Source organism: Halichoerus grypus, chromosome 1 (assembly GCF_964656455.1).
Source record: "Halichoerus grypus chromosome 1, mHalGry1.hap1.1, whole genome shotgun sequence".
Taxonomy (NCBI): domain Eukaryota; kingdom Metazoa; phylum Chordata; class Mammalia; order Carnivora; family Phocidae; genus Halichoerus; species Halichoerus grypus.
Genome location: NC_135712.1, coordinates 209,587,621 through 209,607,434, shown reverse-complemented (window position 1 = coordinate 209,607,434; position 19,814 = coordinate 209,587,621). Strand labels below are relative to the sequence as shown.

At 41.2% G+C, this 19,814-nt stretch overlaps 1 protein-coding gene and 1 pseudogene across 1 annotated transcript; both read right to left on the bottom strand.

Annotated features, from left to right (window-relative positions):
• Positions 1-134: 134 nt before the first annotated feature.
• On the bottom strand, positions 135-15,926 carry LOC118552899 (zinc finger protein 426-like). The gene is made up of 8 exons (XM_078055879.1): positions 15,822-15,926; positions 15,515-15,585; positions 8,127-8,174; positions 7,566-7,651; positions 6,594-6,720; positions 5,923-6,003; positions 4,958-5,040; positions 135-4,498 (listed from the first exon to the last, which is right to left on the bottom strand). Exons 3-8 carry the CDS (start codon positions 8,149-8,151, stop codon positions 3,230-3,232), a joined length of 1,671 nt encoding a protein of 556 aa, XP_077912005.1. The 5' UTR covers positions 8,152-8,174; positions 15,515-15,585; positions 15,822-15,926; the 3' UTR covers positions 135-3,229.
• Positions 15,927-16,766: 840 nt separating this feature from the next.
• Positions 16,767-19,556, bottom strand: LOC118552867 (zinc finger protein 639 pseudogene; annotated as a pseudogene).
• Between the last annotated feature and the right edge of the window lie 258 nt (positions 19,557-19,814).

The following is a 19,814-nucleotide window of genomic DNA, read 5'->3' as shown; positions in this document are numbered from 1 at the left end:
TTAAAATATTTCTCTAAAAACTTCTAGCAATTATCAATTACATTATGGGATTAAAGATATCACAATCTCTTTCCATTATTTTGTCACTTTTTTGTGTTTAAATACATGTAACAAAATTCACCATTTTAAACCACTTAGGTGTACAATTCTATTGAGTTGGCATCAAGTGCATTGGTTTTTGTGCAACCATTACCACTATCCATTTCCAGATGTTTTCATATTCCCAAACAGATACTCTACCCATGAAACATTCATTTTTTGTTCTAATTTCTCTCCACCAGCTGCCAGTCATGCACTGAGAAAAGTAGTTTCCACCTGGGTCTTGTTGGCAGTAATGGAAAATAAAGGTGCAATTAAACAGATAAGAAAGGAAAAGAGGGAATGAAAGAAGAGGACAGAAGGCAAAGAATGAGGCAATATGTCACTTACCCTATGCAATATGCCACATAAAAACACCTAAGCAAACTACCACTCAAATCTAGATTCCTACACTGGAAGTTCAAAATCATGTCAGTGTGTCCCAGGTAGAATCCACTGCAATCACAAACTTTTTCTGAAAAATGGGGTAAATGAGAAAATATCTCCAAGAAATGTCGTAATTCCATAAAATTATACATGTAAAACAGCACGAACAGTTTTGATATGGCAAGCGCTTCAATTACAACTGAAGTACCCTTTTCATTCCACTTATGTAAAAAACACACCCAAGTAAATGAATGTGAACATCAACACTTCAGAGGACGATTTTTGAGAAAACCATGCCACATTTGATGTGAGTGCTTCATATCTAATGTTGGGCATCTGAGGAATGGCTATAGGAAATCTGACCGAGACAGAAATTTGGTGCTATAATTAGGGAAGAAAGGTAACAAAGTAGTTACTGAAGATGTTGCTGAGAAACAAATACAAAGATAAATAGAAGCAAGTCATAGGTGCTTTGGGAATAGAGGAAAATAAACATATCTATTACAAGAGAAAAATAACCAGAAAACTTAAATTCACAATATTTGCATTTGGGGTCCACGAGGTCCTCTTGGTTCTGAGGCCAGTGGCCCATCATGGACCATCTCTCCTAGGCAGAGAAGTCTTCCCAGGACCCCCATCACATCCTTGTTGCCCAGGCTGTCGATGAAGAGTTCAGTATGGGTGTAACCACAGTGCACATCACTGAGGTAATCGAGCTTCTGCAGTTAGAATGGTTCCAGCAGAACTGAGCTAGACTGCCAGGCTTCTCCCATAGGAAAAGGAGATCACAGAGCAGTGAAACCCACAGGTGGAAAATGCTTCATATTTCCCCATGTAGAAGACATTCTTATTAAGGAGGAGACAATCCGAGAGTATGAAAAGAGAATCCCAGTGAGACAAAAGTCAGCTGGCATTGTTACTGACACACACAGATGTTACTGATGAGGGTACCAGATTGTTGGAATTAGGACTTGTGGGTTTTGAGATAATCAATGTCAGTGTATTATACACTGCCATACACACAGTGCAGTTAAGACTACACCCATACTCAAGAGAATCACCTCATCTCCCAATCTCCTTCAAACACAAACATACAGGAATGTACCCAGGTCACTTTTTAAGTAGGCTCCACGCCCAGCCTGGAGGCCAATGCAGGGCTTGAACTCACAACCCTGAGATCAAGACCTGAGCTGAAATCAACAGTCGGACATTTAACCGACTGAGCCACCCAGTGCCCCATCCAGGTCACGTCTGATCAGGAGTTATCACTAAACTTGATTTGGTGTGTACTCCACTGATTCGATTAAGCCAGAAGGGAAGTGACAGTAAGTTGCTGTAGCCTCCAAGGCCACTCATGACATAACTAAAGGCTGCTCAAGTGTTACAAGTATCTGAATGTGTTAACTCAAAATTGAAACAAGGTTCTGATCGATTGTCTCTATCCAAAGGCCACTTTCAAGAACTGCCAGTGGGGCATCATAGAGTATCAGGACCTGTCCTATTCACAAGGTTTCCCATCTCATACATCTGAAGTGATGTAAACGAACCAGCACGTCACATGCCAGGGGCAGCTGTTTCTGAACACAGGCAAAGGACATAATTGTTCTTCCAGGCTGTGGTGATTTGGGAACAAAGAGAATATTCTCTGTTCCTAGCCTCTCCATGTACTGCCCAAGGTTAAAGGTATTTTCTAACCTAGTACTAGGTGTGTTGCTCTCTTTCCAAGGCTATGAGATCAGGGTGTATAACCTCACCGTTTATAAAGTCTTTTCTGACCCAGAAAGATCAGGTGTGAGAAACAAGAGCATTTTCAGGAAATGTAGAGACCTATATCCTCCCCCTTCACCAGCATGAGGCACTGTAGATGGACTCCGTGAGGAGTGAACGGACTCACATGTTCACCATCTTCACAGTATTAGACGACGTCATATACCTAGAGGATCCAGGTGGTTTGTATAACATTAAGTCTAATGGTAGTAGTTCCACATGGGGCCAGGCTGCAAACCAGGTATAGAAACTAGACTGGACTAGCATTGCTATTGGGCAGAAAGCCAGAGCATTCCCAAAATTGGTCAGGGCAGAGTGGCACATGTTCAAAACAGATCTATGAAGCCAGCCTGTAAGTTGAGTCCCAAATGGCTCTTAAACAACTTCACTGTGTTCCTCCAGCACCGTTTGTAGAAGACTCTAACTGCTTTCCCACATTGTTTAACTTCACAGGCATCTAACTAGTGAGTTCTTTCATGTATTGGGACACCTGTAGACCTTTCCACATTCCTCATACTCATATGGTTTCCCTCCAACGTGGCTTCGTTTTTGAAATGCACTGGAATAACAGTCCTTGTCAAACTTATTACGTACGTAAGTCTTCAATCTATTGTGTATTTTTAGGCGTTAAGTCATGACTATGATGTGAAGCCTTTCTCACGTTCCTTACGTTCAAGGGGTTGCTCTCTGGTATCAATTTTTACATGTTGAGACTGGCCTAAGGAAACAGTGAAGGCTTTCTCTCGGTGTTTACATTCATAGGGCTTATCTCCAGTGTGACTTCAAATGTGCAAGTAGTGAAGGCTTTCCCACAATCCGTACACTCAAAGGATCGCTCTCTACTTTGAATTGTATGTTTATAAAGGTTGAAAGACCAAGTGAAGCCTTTCCCATACTCCTTACTTTAATAGGGTTTCTCTCCAGTGTGAATGCTTAAATGTCAAATCAGGATGAGAGCACTAGTGAAAGCCTTCCCACAGTACTTACGTTCATAGGGCTACTCTCGAGAGTGATTTCTCAAATGGCTATTAAAATATAAGAAAGTCCTAAAGGCTTCCCCACATTCACCACATTGAAAGGGTTTCTCTCCACTATGAGGTCTCAAACGTTCATTTAGATATGAGGAATTACTGAAGGCTTTCTCACATTCACCACATTCAAAGGGCTTCCCTCCACTGTGAGTTCGTAGATGTTTTTTAAGGACTGAGGGCCAAACGAAAGCTTTCCCACATTCCTTACATTGATAGGGTTTCTCTCCGGTGTGAATTCTCAAGTGTACACTAAGTCGTGAGGAATTAGTGAAGGCTTTCCCACACTCCTTACACTTATAGGGCTTCTCTCCCGTGTGAATTCTCAAATGTTCATTAAGAATTGAGGAACTACTGAGGGCCTTCCCACATTCCTTACATTTATAGGGCTTCTCGCCACTGTGAGTTTGAACATGTTTACGAAGGACTGACAGCCAAGCAAAGTGCTTCCCACATTCCTTACATTTATAGGGCTTCTCTCCAGTGTGAATTCTCAAATGTTCATTAAGAACTGAAGAACGACTGACGGCTTTTCCACATTCCTTACATTTATAGGGCTTCTCGCCACTGTGAGTACGCACATGTTTACGAAGGAGTGAGGGCCACTGGAAGTGTTTCCCACATTCTTTACATCGATAGGGTTTCTCTCCAGTGTGAATCCTCAAATGCACATAAAGGCGTGAAGATGTAGTGAAGGCTTTCCTACATTCACTACATTCAAAGGGTTTTCTTCCAGTATGAAGTCGAATGATATGATTATTGAGGCACTTGGAATCTGCATAAGACTTCCCACATTGTTTACATTCATGGGGTTCTTGAGCAGCGTGTGTCTGCACATGCTCATTTTGACCTGCTGAGAAAACTGAAGCTTTTATAAATTGCTTCCATTCATTGAAATCTCTTCCATTGTGAGTTCTCCTATGTGCCTGAAAGTGTGAACGACTAATGAACGTTTTCCCACAGTCACTGCATTCAAAAGTCTTCTCTGCCACGCTGGTTCTCTCATACACTGCATGTGCAGTCCGGCTGAAGACTTTACCACACTGATTAAACTCAGAAAGTTTCTCTCTAGTAGAGTTTTTCTTTTGCAGATTAAGGAGGCCATTGTGATACTGATTACACTCAAAACTGTTCCCTCTATTTTGAGTTCTCATGTGGGTCTTAAGGTTTAAATATTTTCTCAAGACTCTTCCACCTTGATCACAGTCAGAGAGTTCTGCTCCATGGTAGGTCCTTTCCTGTTGATGGAAGGGATGAAAGTTGATGATAGGATTTTCAGACTGATTACAAATTTCAACCTTATAATGCAAGAAACATGATGATGATGACTCTTAGCATTTTCATTACATAAATACAGTTCCTGTTGATGTCTTTCAAGTTAAACCAGGGAACTCTTCTACCAAAAACTGATGCCATCTACTCTTAAGATCATTCCATTAAAATTTCGCAAATATGTTTAAAGACTCAATAACAAGTTATGTATCTGGGAATGTGTACCTGTGGCATCTCGGGAGCAACAATTTTCAAGATAGATTTGGATTATAAATCGCAAATCATCATATTCAGAGTATCTCTGAATTACTTTGTCTTTGGTGGATGCCATTTGTCTCAAATATCTCAACTTGCATTGAATTTTATAACAGGACCATCCATCTTTTTTGAATGTGGAATATAAGAAATGTCACTATCAATCTTACTTTTTGTATTTCAATGGCTGTTTTTCCTCCAAAAAAATCCTGGTGAGATGCTGACCCTTTTGTTTGAGGTTGTGTTTCCCATTCTGAAATAAAACAAAAACACAAATTTAAATATTTGCAGGAAGAAATCATAGGCTAAACAATTTTAAATTAAGCCTGGGTGGCTCAGTTGTTAAGCATCTGCCTTCGGCTCAGGTCATGATCCCAGGGTCTTGGGATCGAGCCCCGCATTGGGCTCTCTGCTTGGCGGGAAGCCTGCTTCTCCCTCTCCTGCTCCCCCTGCTTCTGTTCCCTCTCTCGGTGTCTCTCTCTCAAATAAATAAAATTAAAAAAAAAAAAAAAAAAGACAAGTTTTCTTTATGTTCATATTAAAAATGGTGAAATAACAAGAAAAAAAAGGTTCACTGGTTTGTTTATGGGAAAAATATGACAATAGGTGTGCAGGGACAGACTTCAGTGGCTAGTACTAAAAAATAATTTTCTGAAAAACATGTCAAACAGTAACAAAATATTATCAAGGTAACATATGATCAAGTAGATACGTGAAAAATACCTGGACAAGGAGGATACACCAAAATTATAAACTTTTTTTTTTTCTTTAAGATTGTATTTATTTGACAGAGACACAGCGAGAGAGGGAACACAAGCAGGGAGAGTGGGAGAGGGAGAAGCAGGCTTCCCCCAGGACTCTGGGATCATGACCTGAGCCAAAGGCAGACGCTTAATGACTGAGACACCCAGGTGCCCCAAAAATTATAAACTTAAAGAAGAATTAGAACAGGTCATTTGTGCGATCACAGAAATTTTAAGTAAAAGAGTGAAGGAAGGTGAAGATATCCAAAAACATCAGAGATAAATGGCTTTAGCCCTCTAAGACAAATGTATCTTAAAAATTTTACACATTAAAGTTGCAAAGATGCCTTCCTATAGGTTGACCAGTTAAGTTTGTTAATAACAACACTCACCTTGGAAAACTCCCTTCTCCACTGTCCTCAGCTCTTGTTGTTCCAACCAAGCAATCAGCTTAGGTTTCGACAGTTGATATTCTGTCCACAGGAAAAGGCACATTAACAGGAGAGGCTTATGCAAGAGATGACAAAGCTTCCGATGAATCCAAAACTTTATTTCTAATGAAAGCAGAGAAATTATCCCGAAAGGACGAAAAGAGGCAAATACTCCCCTTCTGACAAAAGAGTAGTTATCTCTTAACCCCTGAAAGCCAAATTTGAACGTATGCACATGTTTACAGAGCATAAAGGTATTTATTCAAATCGGAAATAAAGGAGATGAAGAAAGGAGATCTTTGTTCTGACGGGGAAACCACTAGAAGCGTGGTCCTCAAATGTTGGAGTGCCTCACAATCATCAGGATGGCTTACTGAAACACAGAAGATGGGGCAACAACCCCAGCTTAATAATTCAGAATGTCAAAAGTGACATCTAAGAATATAAATTCCAAACAGAGTGACGGTGTTGCTGTTGGCCTCATGGCCACGTTTACAGAACACCCACTGCAGATTATAACCCATTAGTGTAGGGACTATGCATCTCTTTTTTCCAGTTATGTTCAGAGGGCATCACCAAGGCTGGAAACACATAAAGTATATGACACGTATCTGGAATGTTGGCAGCCTCACCTACTGCGACCAGGTTCTGATAGTTCTCCAGCATCACGTTTCTGTATAGGTTTCTCTGAGTGAGGTCCAGTAATAGCCACTCCTCCTGGGTGAAGTCCACTGCCACATCCTGGAAGGTCACTGCAATCTAAACCATCACACCCATGTTGGCCTGAGACAAGAAACATCTCCACCAATGTTCACGGGAGAATAAGGACAGGAGACTCAATACCTATGCAGGGTTATGAGATTTCTCATTATCCTCCCACGGTTCCATGGTCCTAGGTCCTCTTCTCCCCATCTAAACTCACTCACTGCTCGGGCGCCTGGGTGGCTCAGTTGGTTAAGCGACTGCCTTCGGCTCAGGTCATGATCCTGGAGTCCCTGGATCGAGTCCCGCATCGGGCTCCCTGCTCGGCGGGGAGTCTGCTTCTCCCTCTGACCCTCCCCCTTCTCATGTACTCACTCTCTCTCATTCTCAAATAAATAAATAAATAAATCTTTAAAAAAATAAAAAATAAAAAAAAATAAAATAAACTCACTCACTGCTCATCTCCACTCATATGGCTTTAATGGCACCTTTTAAGCTTTTGAGCTTATCTCAGCAAAACCGTAGTAGTTCTTATTTCCCTCTATTGCAGTAGACTTCTGAGCACACTAAAGATCCTTGATAAACAGTGCAGAATGACTAAATTCCTTGAGAAAAAGATACTTAACACCTTCCTTACCATGTCAGAGCACATAGCAAAGTGGAAATATGCACCTGGTATCCATGAGGTTCATAGGTGATTAGTGAAATACTAAGATTATTTTCAGAGTAATCCTTTTCAATATGAGAGTTTCCACTTCCAGGGAAAATGCAACTGGGGATTCAGTCCTTGTGTGGGGTTTATTTACTTTAGGAAGCTCAGGACACAGATGTACCTAGAAGGAATGTATCCACCTGGTGGATATAAGTACGGCATTCTGTTGATTGATACGCTTTTTTACTACCTGTTGATAATTTTTCAGCCAGACAGCCACCATCCTTTCTGCCTCTGTGTTTTCCTCAGGAAGACAAAAAGGATCTCCAGAAAGATCTTGGAGAAAAAAAAAAAAGAATACTTAGAATGCAGCATGACCAGAATCACCCACCTGAAAAATCATTCCATCCTAGTTTGAGATTCCCATATATCCCTGCACACTCAAGAAATCTCACATAAATACACACTCTATTGGATAAAATATCAGAGTAGCCCTGCCTCACCTGGAGCCATAAAAGGGACGTGTCAGACATACTGCCCATGAGGAAAGGGGTCATCAGCTTATTTTACAGGTATGGAAACCTAATCCCTAGGAAATCCGATTCTTTATTTGCCCAAGATAATAAAACTCATCAATGGGATTATGCAGCACCAAGTCCCAAAGCACACACACCAGCAAGCTGACCTAGATAACAGCATTCTCTGGCATATTTCAGCTCTAAGTGAACCAGCAGCCTGACTGCTTAGGCCCTATGTTGTGTAGGGGTGACCTTTAAGAATCCTCTGAAAATGAGAATCAACAATGAATTACCGTGGGTCAGATCAATGGCTGCCATCCTGGGAGAGTGATGAAATTTGCCTGATGAGAAATTTGATGCCAAGATCAGTTCAGTGCAACTTAAGAATCTAAGTAAATATGGCAATCTTCATTACTTTTGACAGTGTTACCCAGAGTACTTTTCATATCAATCATTAATCAGCAAGCGTTACTAATCCATTATCAAACATCATACATTAGCGCTCTCTCTGTAGATGATATATAGGAAATTCACTAAAAATGTTATAACCTTTGGCATGAAAGTCAGTAATAGCTATTACCATTTCCTGACGATAGATACATGACAGATGTCCGTCTCACTAGGAGCTGTATGTATATCAGCTCACCTAATTATCATAGCAACCCTTTACAATAGGTATCATTAGCCCTATTTAATAGCTGATAAAGCTAGATTTTTACTAATCATTGGTCCAGTACCATCCAATTAAGGAAAAAAGAGATCCACAATTGAATGCAGATAGGCTTCTCTCAAATGTTTGAGATCCTGAGGTTCTTATTCCCAAATATGATCAGACGTCATTCTAGACCTGCATTGTCCATTTTGGTAGCCAGAAGCCACATATGCTATTGAGTACTTGATATGCAGTTAGTAAAACAGGATTTTAGATTTTATTTATTTTTAATTAAATTTTAAATTTAAAACTTTTTGCAAATTTACTTATTAGAAAACTTAAATGTTTGCGTAAACTTAAATGTATCTATTTTCTCAACTCTATTTATTACATGATTCAAACACATAAAATACATCTGATGAAAATTTTGTGTCCAATGAATTCTGAATTCATGAGAAGAATTTAAAATACCTCAATTTTTATATGGGTTACATACTGAAATACTTATATGATTTCCTTGTTTTTTGTTTATTACAGTTACAGAAAAGCTTTAATCATATACTTGGCCTACACATTATATTTCCATTGGCCAGCACTGGCCTACAATACTGCTGGATATTATGAAGAGGAGAAAAATGAAGTGTTTAATTTGGTTAACACCCTTGAGCTTCACTTCATGGAGCTTAGAGTGGCTTGGGGCCCTGCGCCTCCTTTTAATTTATCATAACAGGCTTATTCTTTTGTCCTTTCCACAAATAATTAAGAAATTGTGGTCCTGTGCTAGGCACTATGCAGAAAACAGTGATATATACAGAAAACGTCCCAGGGCTTAATGGCCCAACATTCCAAAGGGACAAGATATTCAATTATTAATGAACACCTCTGTTTATCAGTGCTTATGGAGCAAAAAATCAAATAGGTGAGAAAATAAAGAGTATCCTATATACAAACACAAATATTGTGGTTTGCTTCTTGGGTAATGTAATGACAGAAAAAGGAAAATAACCATAGGCTGTTCTAAATAGGACCCAAAATTTTAAGAAAAATAATGCTGGAAGGATTTTACAAAACTCAGAAGACTCTTTAAGTATTCAACAGCCTCAGGAGGGTCTTGATTGAGGCTCAAAGCAATCAAGGTTTGCCCACTGCCCCTTGCCCTGGCAAAGGAGCAATGCCAAATCACTGTCCTTTACAATGATCTATTTTAGGCGTCTTTCCACAGAACTTCCTTTTCATATTACCACTTCTGTTTTTCACCAAGTTTTTATTTTATTTTTATTCCTTTCTTAATAAGGCTTCCTTCTTATTTTAATCTTTTAATCTGATACAGTCTAAAGGACAACTCCTATGTTGAAAATTATTGACTCGGGCGCCTGGGTGGCTCAGTTGGTTAAGCGACTGCCTTCGGCTCAGGTCATGATCCCAGGGTCCTGGGATCAAGTCCCGCATCAGGCTCCCTCTCAGCGGGGAGCCTGCTTCTCTCTCTGCCTCTGCCTGCCACTCCCCCTGCTTGTGCTCTTTCTCTCTGTTAAATAAAGAAAATCTTAAAAAAAAAAAAAATTATTGACTCTCTTTAATAAATTGAACAGAGAACAGCAGCCCAAATGCTGATCTACAGAATGGTATCCAAATGATGACAAATGCTGGAAGTTCCAGTTTCATTACCATAAGCCAAATTAACCCTCACAACGCAAGATACTTCATTCTACAGATGAAAAGTGCTATGCAATGAAATGCGCAGATCTTAAGTATTCTGAGGATGAGCTTTGACAAATTTACCCATATAATGAGCAGTACAAGGAAGACAGAGAATATATTCATCTCTCCAAAAAGCCTTCACCCTTCTAGTTCATTCCCTCACCCTCATTCCAGACGATCATTATCTGATTTCTGTCAATTACTAGATATGTTGTTAAGCAGTACGCACATCATTTATAAATCTATATCCTGACAATTTTCTCTTGTTTAGAGAAACAATAAGGGAGAAAGTCTTAAAACTCCCGAGGAAGTGCAGAAATGTCCATTTCTTCTTGTATTTCTGTCAAGCATTGGTTTATATTTCGTGCAACAATATTGTGGGGGTACATACAAACTTTGAAATTGTATAATCTTGGAGATATTGAATCTTCTATTGTAAACTGCTCTATCTCTAGTAATGCTTTATATGACAATGTTGTCTGACATAAGGATCCACTTTCCTTTGGAGAGCTCTTTGGAATGTAAGTGTGTGGGGATCTCAGTCTTCTGAGCACTCACCCACCAGCCAGGAATGTCTGCAAACTGAATACTTATTTCCCATGGATACCTGATGTGTCTGCCCACCAGACATGGCTTGGCTGCAATCCAGAGATTTTCAAATGTTTGTCCAATGCCTGCTGACTACCTCTGCCGCAGGACACCCAGCCAACTTCTTTACAATCAATGGACTGCAATGATACCTTGCAAATAAGATATGACCCAATCTTGGGGAGAAGACATCCCTATAAATCTGACCTTCCTTATTACTGTTCAACTCTAGGATCTAACAGAGTGCTCTTTACATCTTTATGTTATTCTTCCCATGTATATCAAGAAATCAAGGAGTGATTTTTGTCTTCTGATTAGACCCAGACTTATACAGAATTGAAACAGACAGTGATTGCAGGAGATACACATGTAAAGATGAGATCTGAGGGTTGATTTCATCAAGTCTTTGGTCTGGAGCAAGACGCTGAGCTCCTTGAAAGACACTCAGCTGCATTATGAAAATCAAGCTCTGACCTATGGCTCACTCTGAAGATGTACACAGAAGCACTTGCCTTGGGAATCCAAGTGAATGCTGTTACCTCACTAACGATGACTACAAAGATTGTGCTGAGAGACAGATTCTTTTTTTTTTTTTTTTTAAGATTTTATGTATTTGACAGAGAGAGACACAGCGAGAGAAGGAACACAAGCAGGGGGAGTGGGAGAGAGAGAAGCAGGCTTCCCGCCGAGCAGGGAGCCCGATGTGGGGCTTGATCCCAGGACCCTGGGATCATGACCTGAGCCGAAAGCAGATGCTTAACGACTGAACCACCCAGGCGCCCCAAGACATAGATTCTTATGACTAGAGCTGCACAGAAAATGGCCTGCTCAGATTTACTAAGACAAGCTCAAACCAAGGTCTGATAACCACAAAGCCTCAAGACAGCTCTTAAAAAGGACATTTCTTGTGGCCACATGACTGACACAGTTGAAAATCAAACACGAAATTTAATTCACAGGTAAAATTACAACCACAATTAGAGTGTCTACATCAACTAGTTGTTCATGTGAAAATTAGGGCACTGATACGGGAAGAATGAGAACTTGAAAACGAATGGGGACACTGAGTCAGACAAAGATGAAACTTACAATCTTGAATCCACAAGATACTAACTCTCCCTTATCAGAAGTCTCCTGCCCTTTGGTTTCTGAAATGAGCCTTCCTCTGCTTAAAAATGCTGAGGAAATCTCACCTGGGGCAGAAGTCTTAGAAGGAAATGCTCCTTCTCTTCAAGATCCACCCAAACCACTGCCCCCAGTGACAACGAATTCACAGTCATGGGGAACAGGGATACAACACAGTGCAAGATAAAATAGCCTGTACAACAAAATAGTTCCAACTAGGATAATATATAGAAGAAACCTGAGTACCCTGTGGGGGAATAAACTGTAAGCATGCCAGACCCATAAGGTTGGAATATAACAATAAACTGGGCCAAATTCATTGACATGGGGGCACTTATTAGACAGTCTGGGTTTAATATATACTATCTCATGGACCCAGGGAAAGCTCTAACAGCTTACTTGCTTGGCTGATACCAGAGACTCAATGGTGACCTACAGTAATGAGTTCACATGCCAGAACTTCCACAACAAAATGTGAAGGAGCAAATCCTAGGGAGATAGCAACGTAGCACTGGATTTATCCTGTGTGATATACAGCCCCATTCCCCATTCTACGTTGAGGGAACAGAAGATTCTCCACAAAGGTATGGAGAGACGGATAAGTGGACGGCCTCCATCCTAGAGGCCTCTGTGGTTATTCTCCATGACAGGTGAGGTATGACTGTAGGGGCTATACCATCACTGAGATAAACTCCCTGATTTCACTGGGGATGATGAGAAGCCAGAGTAGCAGAAATCAAGGAGGCGGCACTTAGTTGCCGAAGACAAAGAGGGCACATGAACCACCAAGAGCAGTGGGAATGAAACAGGAATCAGAGTGCTTTGGCCTGCAGAGACCTCTCGTGGTGGCTCACTGATCCCAGCCTAATTGGTCCCTTGCAATGAAAGAGATATGCAGCCTATTACAGCAGAGTATTACACTCCATACAGTACTTTTTAGGCAGAGCAGGCCAAATAGTCTCTGTGCTATATATGCTCAAGTCTGTCACTGTGGGTTCAAAGAAGCCATAGAAAATATGTAAACCAATGAATATGGTTAGGTTTGTCTAAAACTCTATTTACAAAAACAGGTGGAGAGCGAGATTTGGCCCAGGGTCCAGTTTGCCAACCTATGTACTAGAATTTTATTTGATGTCTGTAACAAGTAGTTTCAAGTACAGTAACCAAAACTCTGATTTGACTGACCACAGTGGAAAGTCAGAGCCCCCTACCCAACTTCCAGACATAGGCCATATCACAAACTAAGAACTCCTTCATACCATCATCACTATTCATACTATAAACCTTCCTACAGACTCTTCATAAGGGGATGTACAGTCATTTACAAGTGACTATGCATGGGGGAAAAGGAAATACTCAGTCTCTAAGAGGACACTAATTCCTGAGGATCCAAAATATCATTGTGGCACACCACCAAAGTGGAGGCTTATGGTAGTCAGGTGATTTTTTTAAAAAGTCTTAACTTCAATGAACTCAGACTGGACCAGCTGCAGCAAGCACCCACCCTATATTTATTTCCTTCCCCAAAACCTAAATATATAATTGGATTTTTTGGCAACTGGCAGAATTTCCTTATCTCTGACCCACAGGGTAAGGACCATTATGGTAGGAAAAGCTAAAAGGAGGATCCTGGAATTCCCCACCACTGGACAAAATAATCCAGAAACAATACCAACACTGCAGGGGGAAATGCAAGGTTTAATGCTTCAAAAGATTAGTTGCATCTATATCCTTCCCGTTTTCATTAATATACAAGTCATTACAGGGTAACATTACAATTTAGTCTTTAGGTAACTGATTTTCATGAGATTTTAACTAAATTTGAGCAGTAGTTACTATAGACTGTGAGGGAGATAAAATGACTTGATGTACATTTATAACTCCTTTATGCAGCATAATATGGAGTACATATCACCCACAAGATAGTATGTGAAAGATCTTTTGTAGTCTCTGGACCTGAAGCTGGCAAACTATAAATCACAGGGCTGTTTTTGTAAATCAAATTTTATTGGAGCAAAGCCATATCCATTTATTTACTAAGCTCTATGGTTGCTTGTGCACTACAAAGGCAGAGCTGAGTAATTGCAGGCCTTATGGCCAACAAATCATAATGTAGTCACTGAAAGAGGACTGCAACTACCTCCATTTTGACCTCAAACTTTCTAATTGATTAAGGTCTTCTTTCCAGCTCATCTCTTAACTCAGACAAAAATCCAAAAGGGCAAAGCATCTCTGATGGGAACTGAAACTTCCTGCTCAAGCTTTAAGGACTACCCTGGGCCAGCAAGACCCCATGTGATTGATTCCAAGGCAATGACTGACCTGATCTTTGCTCACCTGCAAGTACGCACTGACTTCTGTCCCACATGTTCCTTATAAAAAACGAAGTATTTTCAGAACTTCGGCAACCATCTTTGAGATACTAGTTCGCTCTCTTTCTGGTATTGGCCTCACTGACATATATTTCTATCTTGTTTCACCACCACTCGTTTCTCTGCCTTTGATTTTGTCAGTGACCAGTGGCCGAACCTGGTCTGTTTTAGAACCCCAGAGACAGGTGCTCTTGCATCCCTGAGCCCCAGCTACATTACTACCGTGACCTTTTCTGACAAAAGTCTACCAACCTCTGTACCGGACCCAATTACCATATTACAGAACTACAAGATAAAGAAAACATTTAAACACATCATGGAAATAAAATCACAAATATCAAAAGTATGTGTTTCTCAAAGAGCATGTGACTCTTCCAAGTCTGTATTATGAAGAAACAACAGCTCTGCTTTAGCTTAAAAGAAACTAAGAGACATAAACATATATATTGTCATATATAAACCCTACCCAAGTCCTACATCCAAAAACATTCAAAAACGTATTTTGAAACAATGTATAGGATTTTAGTTTTTACAGAGCAGATATTAGATAACATTTTTAATTTTCTTGGGTGAAATCAATGTATTATCATTTTAGTAGCAAAATGGTCCTTATCTTTAGGAGATACATTACCAAGTATTTAAAGGTCAAGTATCATGCCTGCAATTTATTTCCTTTTTACTCTCACAAGTATCATGCCTGCAATTTATTTCCTTTTTACTCTCAAACAGTACACTAAAAAATACATTTCTCTATCCAGAAAGAGCAACCATGCAAAATGCGAAAACGGGTGAATTTACTTCGACGCACATTCATAGCAGTAGTATTTACATTTCCTTTAGGTTTAAGATCTTACGAAACAAAAATGTCGGGAAAATAACACTTAATCCAAACGTCCTGTAATTGTGAAATTCAGTTATTCTACAAGTGGGGTAGTAAAGCCTCCATTCTTCTCTCCAAGAGTCCCCTGGTTTGAAACCTGGTGGGGATGGACGGGTTCAGGAGGGAAGGATGTTAAGGTAGGTGAAAACTTTCCCTTTAGTACAGAGGCTTGCGGTGTCCGTGTGTATAACCAGCTCCTGAAACACGCACACTGCAGACATCCGACAAAGCACATTAGCTTCCTACTAAGATACAGTGTGTCCAAAACAAAGACCAGCGTGACAAAGCCACATTCTCAGACGAAACCTTCTCTTCCACACGAAAAGGAAACACAGGCCCTTGTGAACCAACTTTCCCAAAACTCACCAGGCAGGTCCCCGAAAGAGCGAGGACGCGGGGCGGACTCTGGGTCACTCCCAACAGCTGAAATTCTTGTCCTTGTGGAGAAAAGTCACAAAGGTTGCTTGCACAGCGGATACAAAGACCCCACGGAAGCGCCCTGACAGCAGGTCCATAGCGGCTCCGGGCGGGAACCGCCGGCCCCCGCGGCCTCTCGGGCGATCTAGGCGGATGCGAACCGAGCGACCCGGCCCCTCAGCAGGCCCATCGGCGACCCTGACTAAACCCGACCCTGGATTCCCTCCTCTTTCCCTCCCCTTCACGCCGCCCTCACCACAGCCGGCCCACGGACGACCACTACCATCCCGACGCGCTGAACGCGGCACAGAAGAGGCAGCGGAAGAGACCCCGGCGGGCGTGTGACGCCACTTCCGCTTCCTGCCGGGGCTCGAGGGGCGGGGCTTCCACTTCAGACCGCCCAGCTGTTGTTCCCTCCCTCACCGGCTTGGGGTGGGCGGCTGGGTTGGGCGCTTGGTCTGAGGCCCGGATGCGGCCCGGAGGACACGGCTGGGATTGGAACCAGGTATGTGGGCGCGACTACCGGCGGAGAGCGCGACCCGTGCGCGGGGGCGGCCCGGGGTGGGTGGGGCGAAGCCCAGCTCCAGTTTGGGCGGTGGGAGGACCCCCTGGACAAACCCCACAGCCTGCTCAGTGGAAGGTTTCCTGCCTCCCTCCGGGCACGTCCTAGAGAGCCTTTACAGTCGTCCCATATCGGTAAGCCCGAGAATCCGGTTTTTAGGATCCCGTTTTTAGGCCTTTATCTTGGGTGTTATTGGGTGGCCTTTTTGCAGTAAATAAAGATCTTTTTAAACACGATTGGGTATCCCATCTATTCAAGACTTAGGGGAGGGGAGTGAGAGGGCAATGGACGAAATATGTGAAGGGGATTAAGAGGTACAGTCTTCCAGTTATAAAATAATTAAGACAGGGGATGTAATGTACCCACATATGGAATATAGTCAATGTAACATTTCACCATTCTTTGTATGGTGACAGCTGTTAACTAGTCTTACTGTGGTGACCATTTCATGACGTGTGTATATGCCAAATCACTGTGTACCCCTGAAACTAATCAAATACTGTATGTCAGTTGTTAATCAATAAAAAGACACGTCTTGTTCATGCGCATCATCAAATGTGTTTTATGCATCGATTGAATTGATAATCTCTGTTGCAATGTTAATGTTTCATCTTTTTTTTTTTTTTTTTTTAAAGATTTTATTTATTTATTTGAGACAGAGAGAATGAGAGAGAGAGAGCACATGAGAGGGGGGAGGGTCAGAGGGAGAAGCAGACTCCCTGCCGAGCAGGGAGCCCGATGCGGGACTCGATCCAGGGACTCCAGGATCATGACCTGAGCCGAAGGCAGTCGCTTAACCAACTGAGCCACCCAGGCGCCCATAATGTTTCATCTTTAATTGTACAAACATTTAATTGTTTTTTTAACATCAACAAAAATGTCAAATTTATTAGTTTACACCAACATTATGGAAGTTAAAGAAAATAATTAAGTTGTCTCATGGACTGGAAGGTGACTTATTAATTCCCTCTCATTTCCAAACCTCATCAAGCAGTCACTATGTTTATAAGGTAAGTCAGCTGAATGCTTGAAATCTAGAAGAACTTTTAAGATCTTCAGTTTGTCCTGTTGAATGTTAATAGTATTGACATAAATAAATCCCTTCAGATAAATGTGAATTTATATGTTTGCAATATTCTAGCATACTTGAAAAGCTGTTTTCACAGTCATCACAAGCATGAGGAAAAATTTTAGTATGTTCAATAGCAACATGCCTGTTAACATTCATATTAACTCTACTCTGAAAACCACATACTTGACATACAAAGAAGTTTTTACATTTGTCAAAGGGAATTTTGCGGGTGCCTGCGTGACTCAGTCAGTTAAACGTCCAACTCTTGTTTTGGGCTCAGGTCATGATCTCAGGGTCATGAGATTGAGCCCGTGTCAGGCTCCGCACTCAGTGGGGAGTCTGCTTGAGATTCTCTCGCTCCTTCTCCCTCTGCCCCTCCCCCCCATGTGCCCTCTCTCTCAATAAATAAATAAAATCTTTTTCCAAAAAAGGCAGTTTTGCTTAAGAGACTGTACTATCATGTTCTCCATTGTTATACTTAGCACTTAGTTAATTTACATGCATGTTCATTTACCATATGGCTTTGCAAGTCTTCTGGATCATTGGTTTCATGTTTACAAAACAGGCACTAGTACTATTCATCACAGTTGTGCTCCTGGAAACGTAGATAGCGTTCACTGCTTGAAGATAACTGTACATTGCACTGCTCACAGCAATAAAGGTCACTAAAATGGGCGTCCGCAATGTGCTGGCTGAGGTTCTCAAAAATCACTGTTTTGTAATCACGGTATTTACAAATGCAGGGATCCTCTTCATGCAGTTTGGTGTGTTCAATCAGAAGCATGTTAGTAGAGAAACTTTCCTTGCAAATTCGACACACATTTGAATCAGTATCTTTGTGCATCAGCATCATATGCTGCTTTATGGCAGAAAAATATTTGCTGTTGAACTCACAAAGTTCACATTTACAGAAGTCATTGCTATTAGTCAGTAAAGGCCGCTTCTGCTGGGCCGGCACATTCAAAGCTTGGCTCCTGTCAAGAATTTTGCAAACTTTAACTACTGGGTATTTACCCCAAAGATACAAAAGTAGGGACCCGAAAGGCTACGTGCACCCCGATGTTTATAGCAGCAATGTCCACAATAGCCAAACTGTGGAAAGAGCCAAGATGTCCATCAACAGATGAATGGATAAAGAAGATGTGGTATATATATACAATGGAATATTATGCAGCCATCAAAAGGAATAAGATCTTGCCATTTGCAACGACGTGGATGGAACTGGAGGGTATTATGCTGAGCGAAATAAGTCAAAGAGAGAAAGACATGTATCATATGACCTCACTGATATGAGGAATTCTTAATCTCAGGAAACAAACTGAGGGTTGCTGGAGTGGTGGGGGGTGGGAGGGATGGGGTGGCTGGGTGATAGACATTGCAGAGGGTATGTGCTATGGTCAGTTCTGTGAATTGTGTAAGATTGTTGAATCACAAACCTGTACCTCTGAAACAAATAATACATTATATGTTAAAAAAAAAAAAAGAAGATAGTAGGAAGGAAAAATGAAGGGGGGGAAATTGGAGGGGGAGACGAACCATGAGAGACAATGGACTCTGAAAAACAAACTGAGGGTTCTAGAGGGGAGGGGGTTGGGAGGATGGGTTAGCCTGGTGATGGGTATTGAGGAGGGCACGTTCTGCATGGAGCACTGGGTGTTATGCACAAACAATGAATCATGGAACACTATATCTAAAACTAATGATGTAATGTATGGGGATTAACATAACAATAAAAAATTTAAAAAAAAAAGAATTTTGCAAACTTTAGCTGGTGGCTCCTCATCAGTTTGGTCTTGGAGACTCTCAGAGGAATTGTTTTCTGTCTCCAAATCATACTCTTCAGAAATTGCATGCACTTCTGCAACAATTGGAACATCTTCAGCAGTGTGAACTTCTCTAGGACTCTCCTCTTGAGTTTGTTTGTTGACCGATTCAGGTGAGTCACACTCTTCATCACAGATTTCAGTATCAGCAGATTTTTTTTTCACAAAAGACAGTGTGGTCTAGAATTCTCAGTACAGAACTGGGAACCAGGTAGTTAGGATTTCTATTTCTGGCCTTGATTCCATCTGCAAATTTTGGCAAATCATTTGATGTCTCTGTATCAGAGTCATCCTCTTGTCAAAATATTTTAGTCTGGTTTTCTTATAGAACAAATACTATAACTGATCAGAAAAAATTCCATTGAATCCATCTGCAATTCTGCTTATTCCAGAGGAATCTGAGTAACAAGAAGAGTTTAATGTCTTACTTTTTCTTGTTTTAGGATATTCATTCATATCTTTTCAATTTGGTATAATTCTTAATACTGTAGTGAGAAGAAATGAATTATGAGGAAGCTTTCACAGATGCTAAAAAATGCCAGGACCCCAGGACTGCAGTACTGTGACCCTTATGCTCCTGGGCACTGCCCCAGCCTAGCCCCTCTCCCCCCTGCGTGCCTCACGCCCTGCCTTCTAGGCCCCCTGTACAAAGGTTTAAGTGTTATATAGGTGAAGAAGTCTAGTTTTTTTTTTTAAGATTTTATTTATTTATGATAGAGAGAGCTTGGGGAGGGGCAGAGGGAGAGAGTCTCAAGCAGACTTCCTGCCCAGCAAGGAGCCCAATGTAGGGCA

What these genes read in the sequence shown, in the direction of transcription:
- LOC118552899 (XM_078055879.1), bottom strand. Translation starts at nt 8,151, where the DNA reads ATGGCAGCCATTGATCTGACCCACG. An exon ending in TCAGAACCTGGTCGCAGTAG is followed by an intron (nt 6,004 to 6,593) that starts GTGAGGCTGCCA and finishes TCCTGTGGACAG; the next exon opens with AATATCAACTGTCGAAACCT. An exon ending in CAGCCATTGAAATACAAAAA is followed by an intron (nt 4,499 to 4,957) that starts GTAAGATTGATA and finishes TTCCATCAACAG; the next exon opens with GAAAGGACCTACCATGGAGC.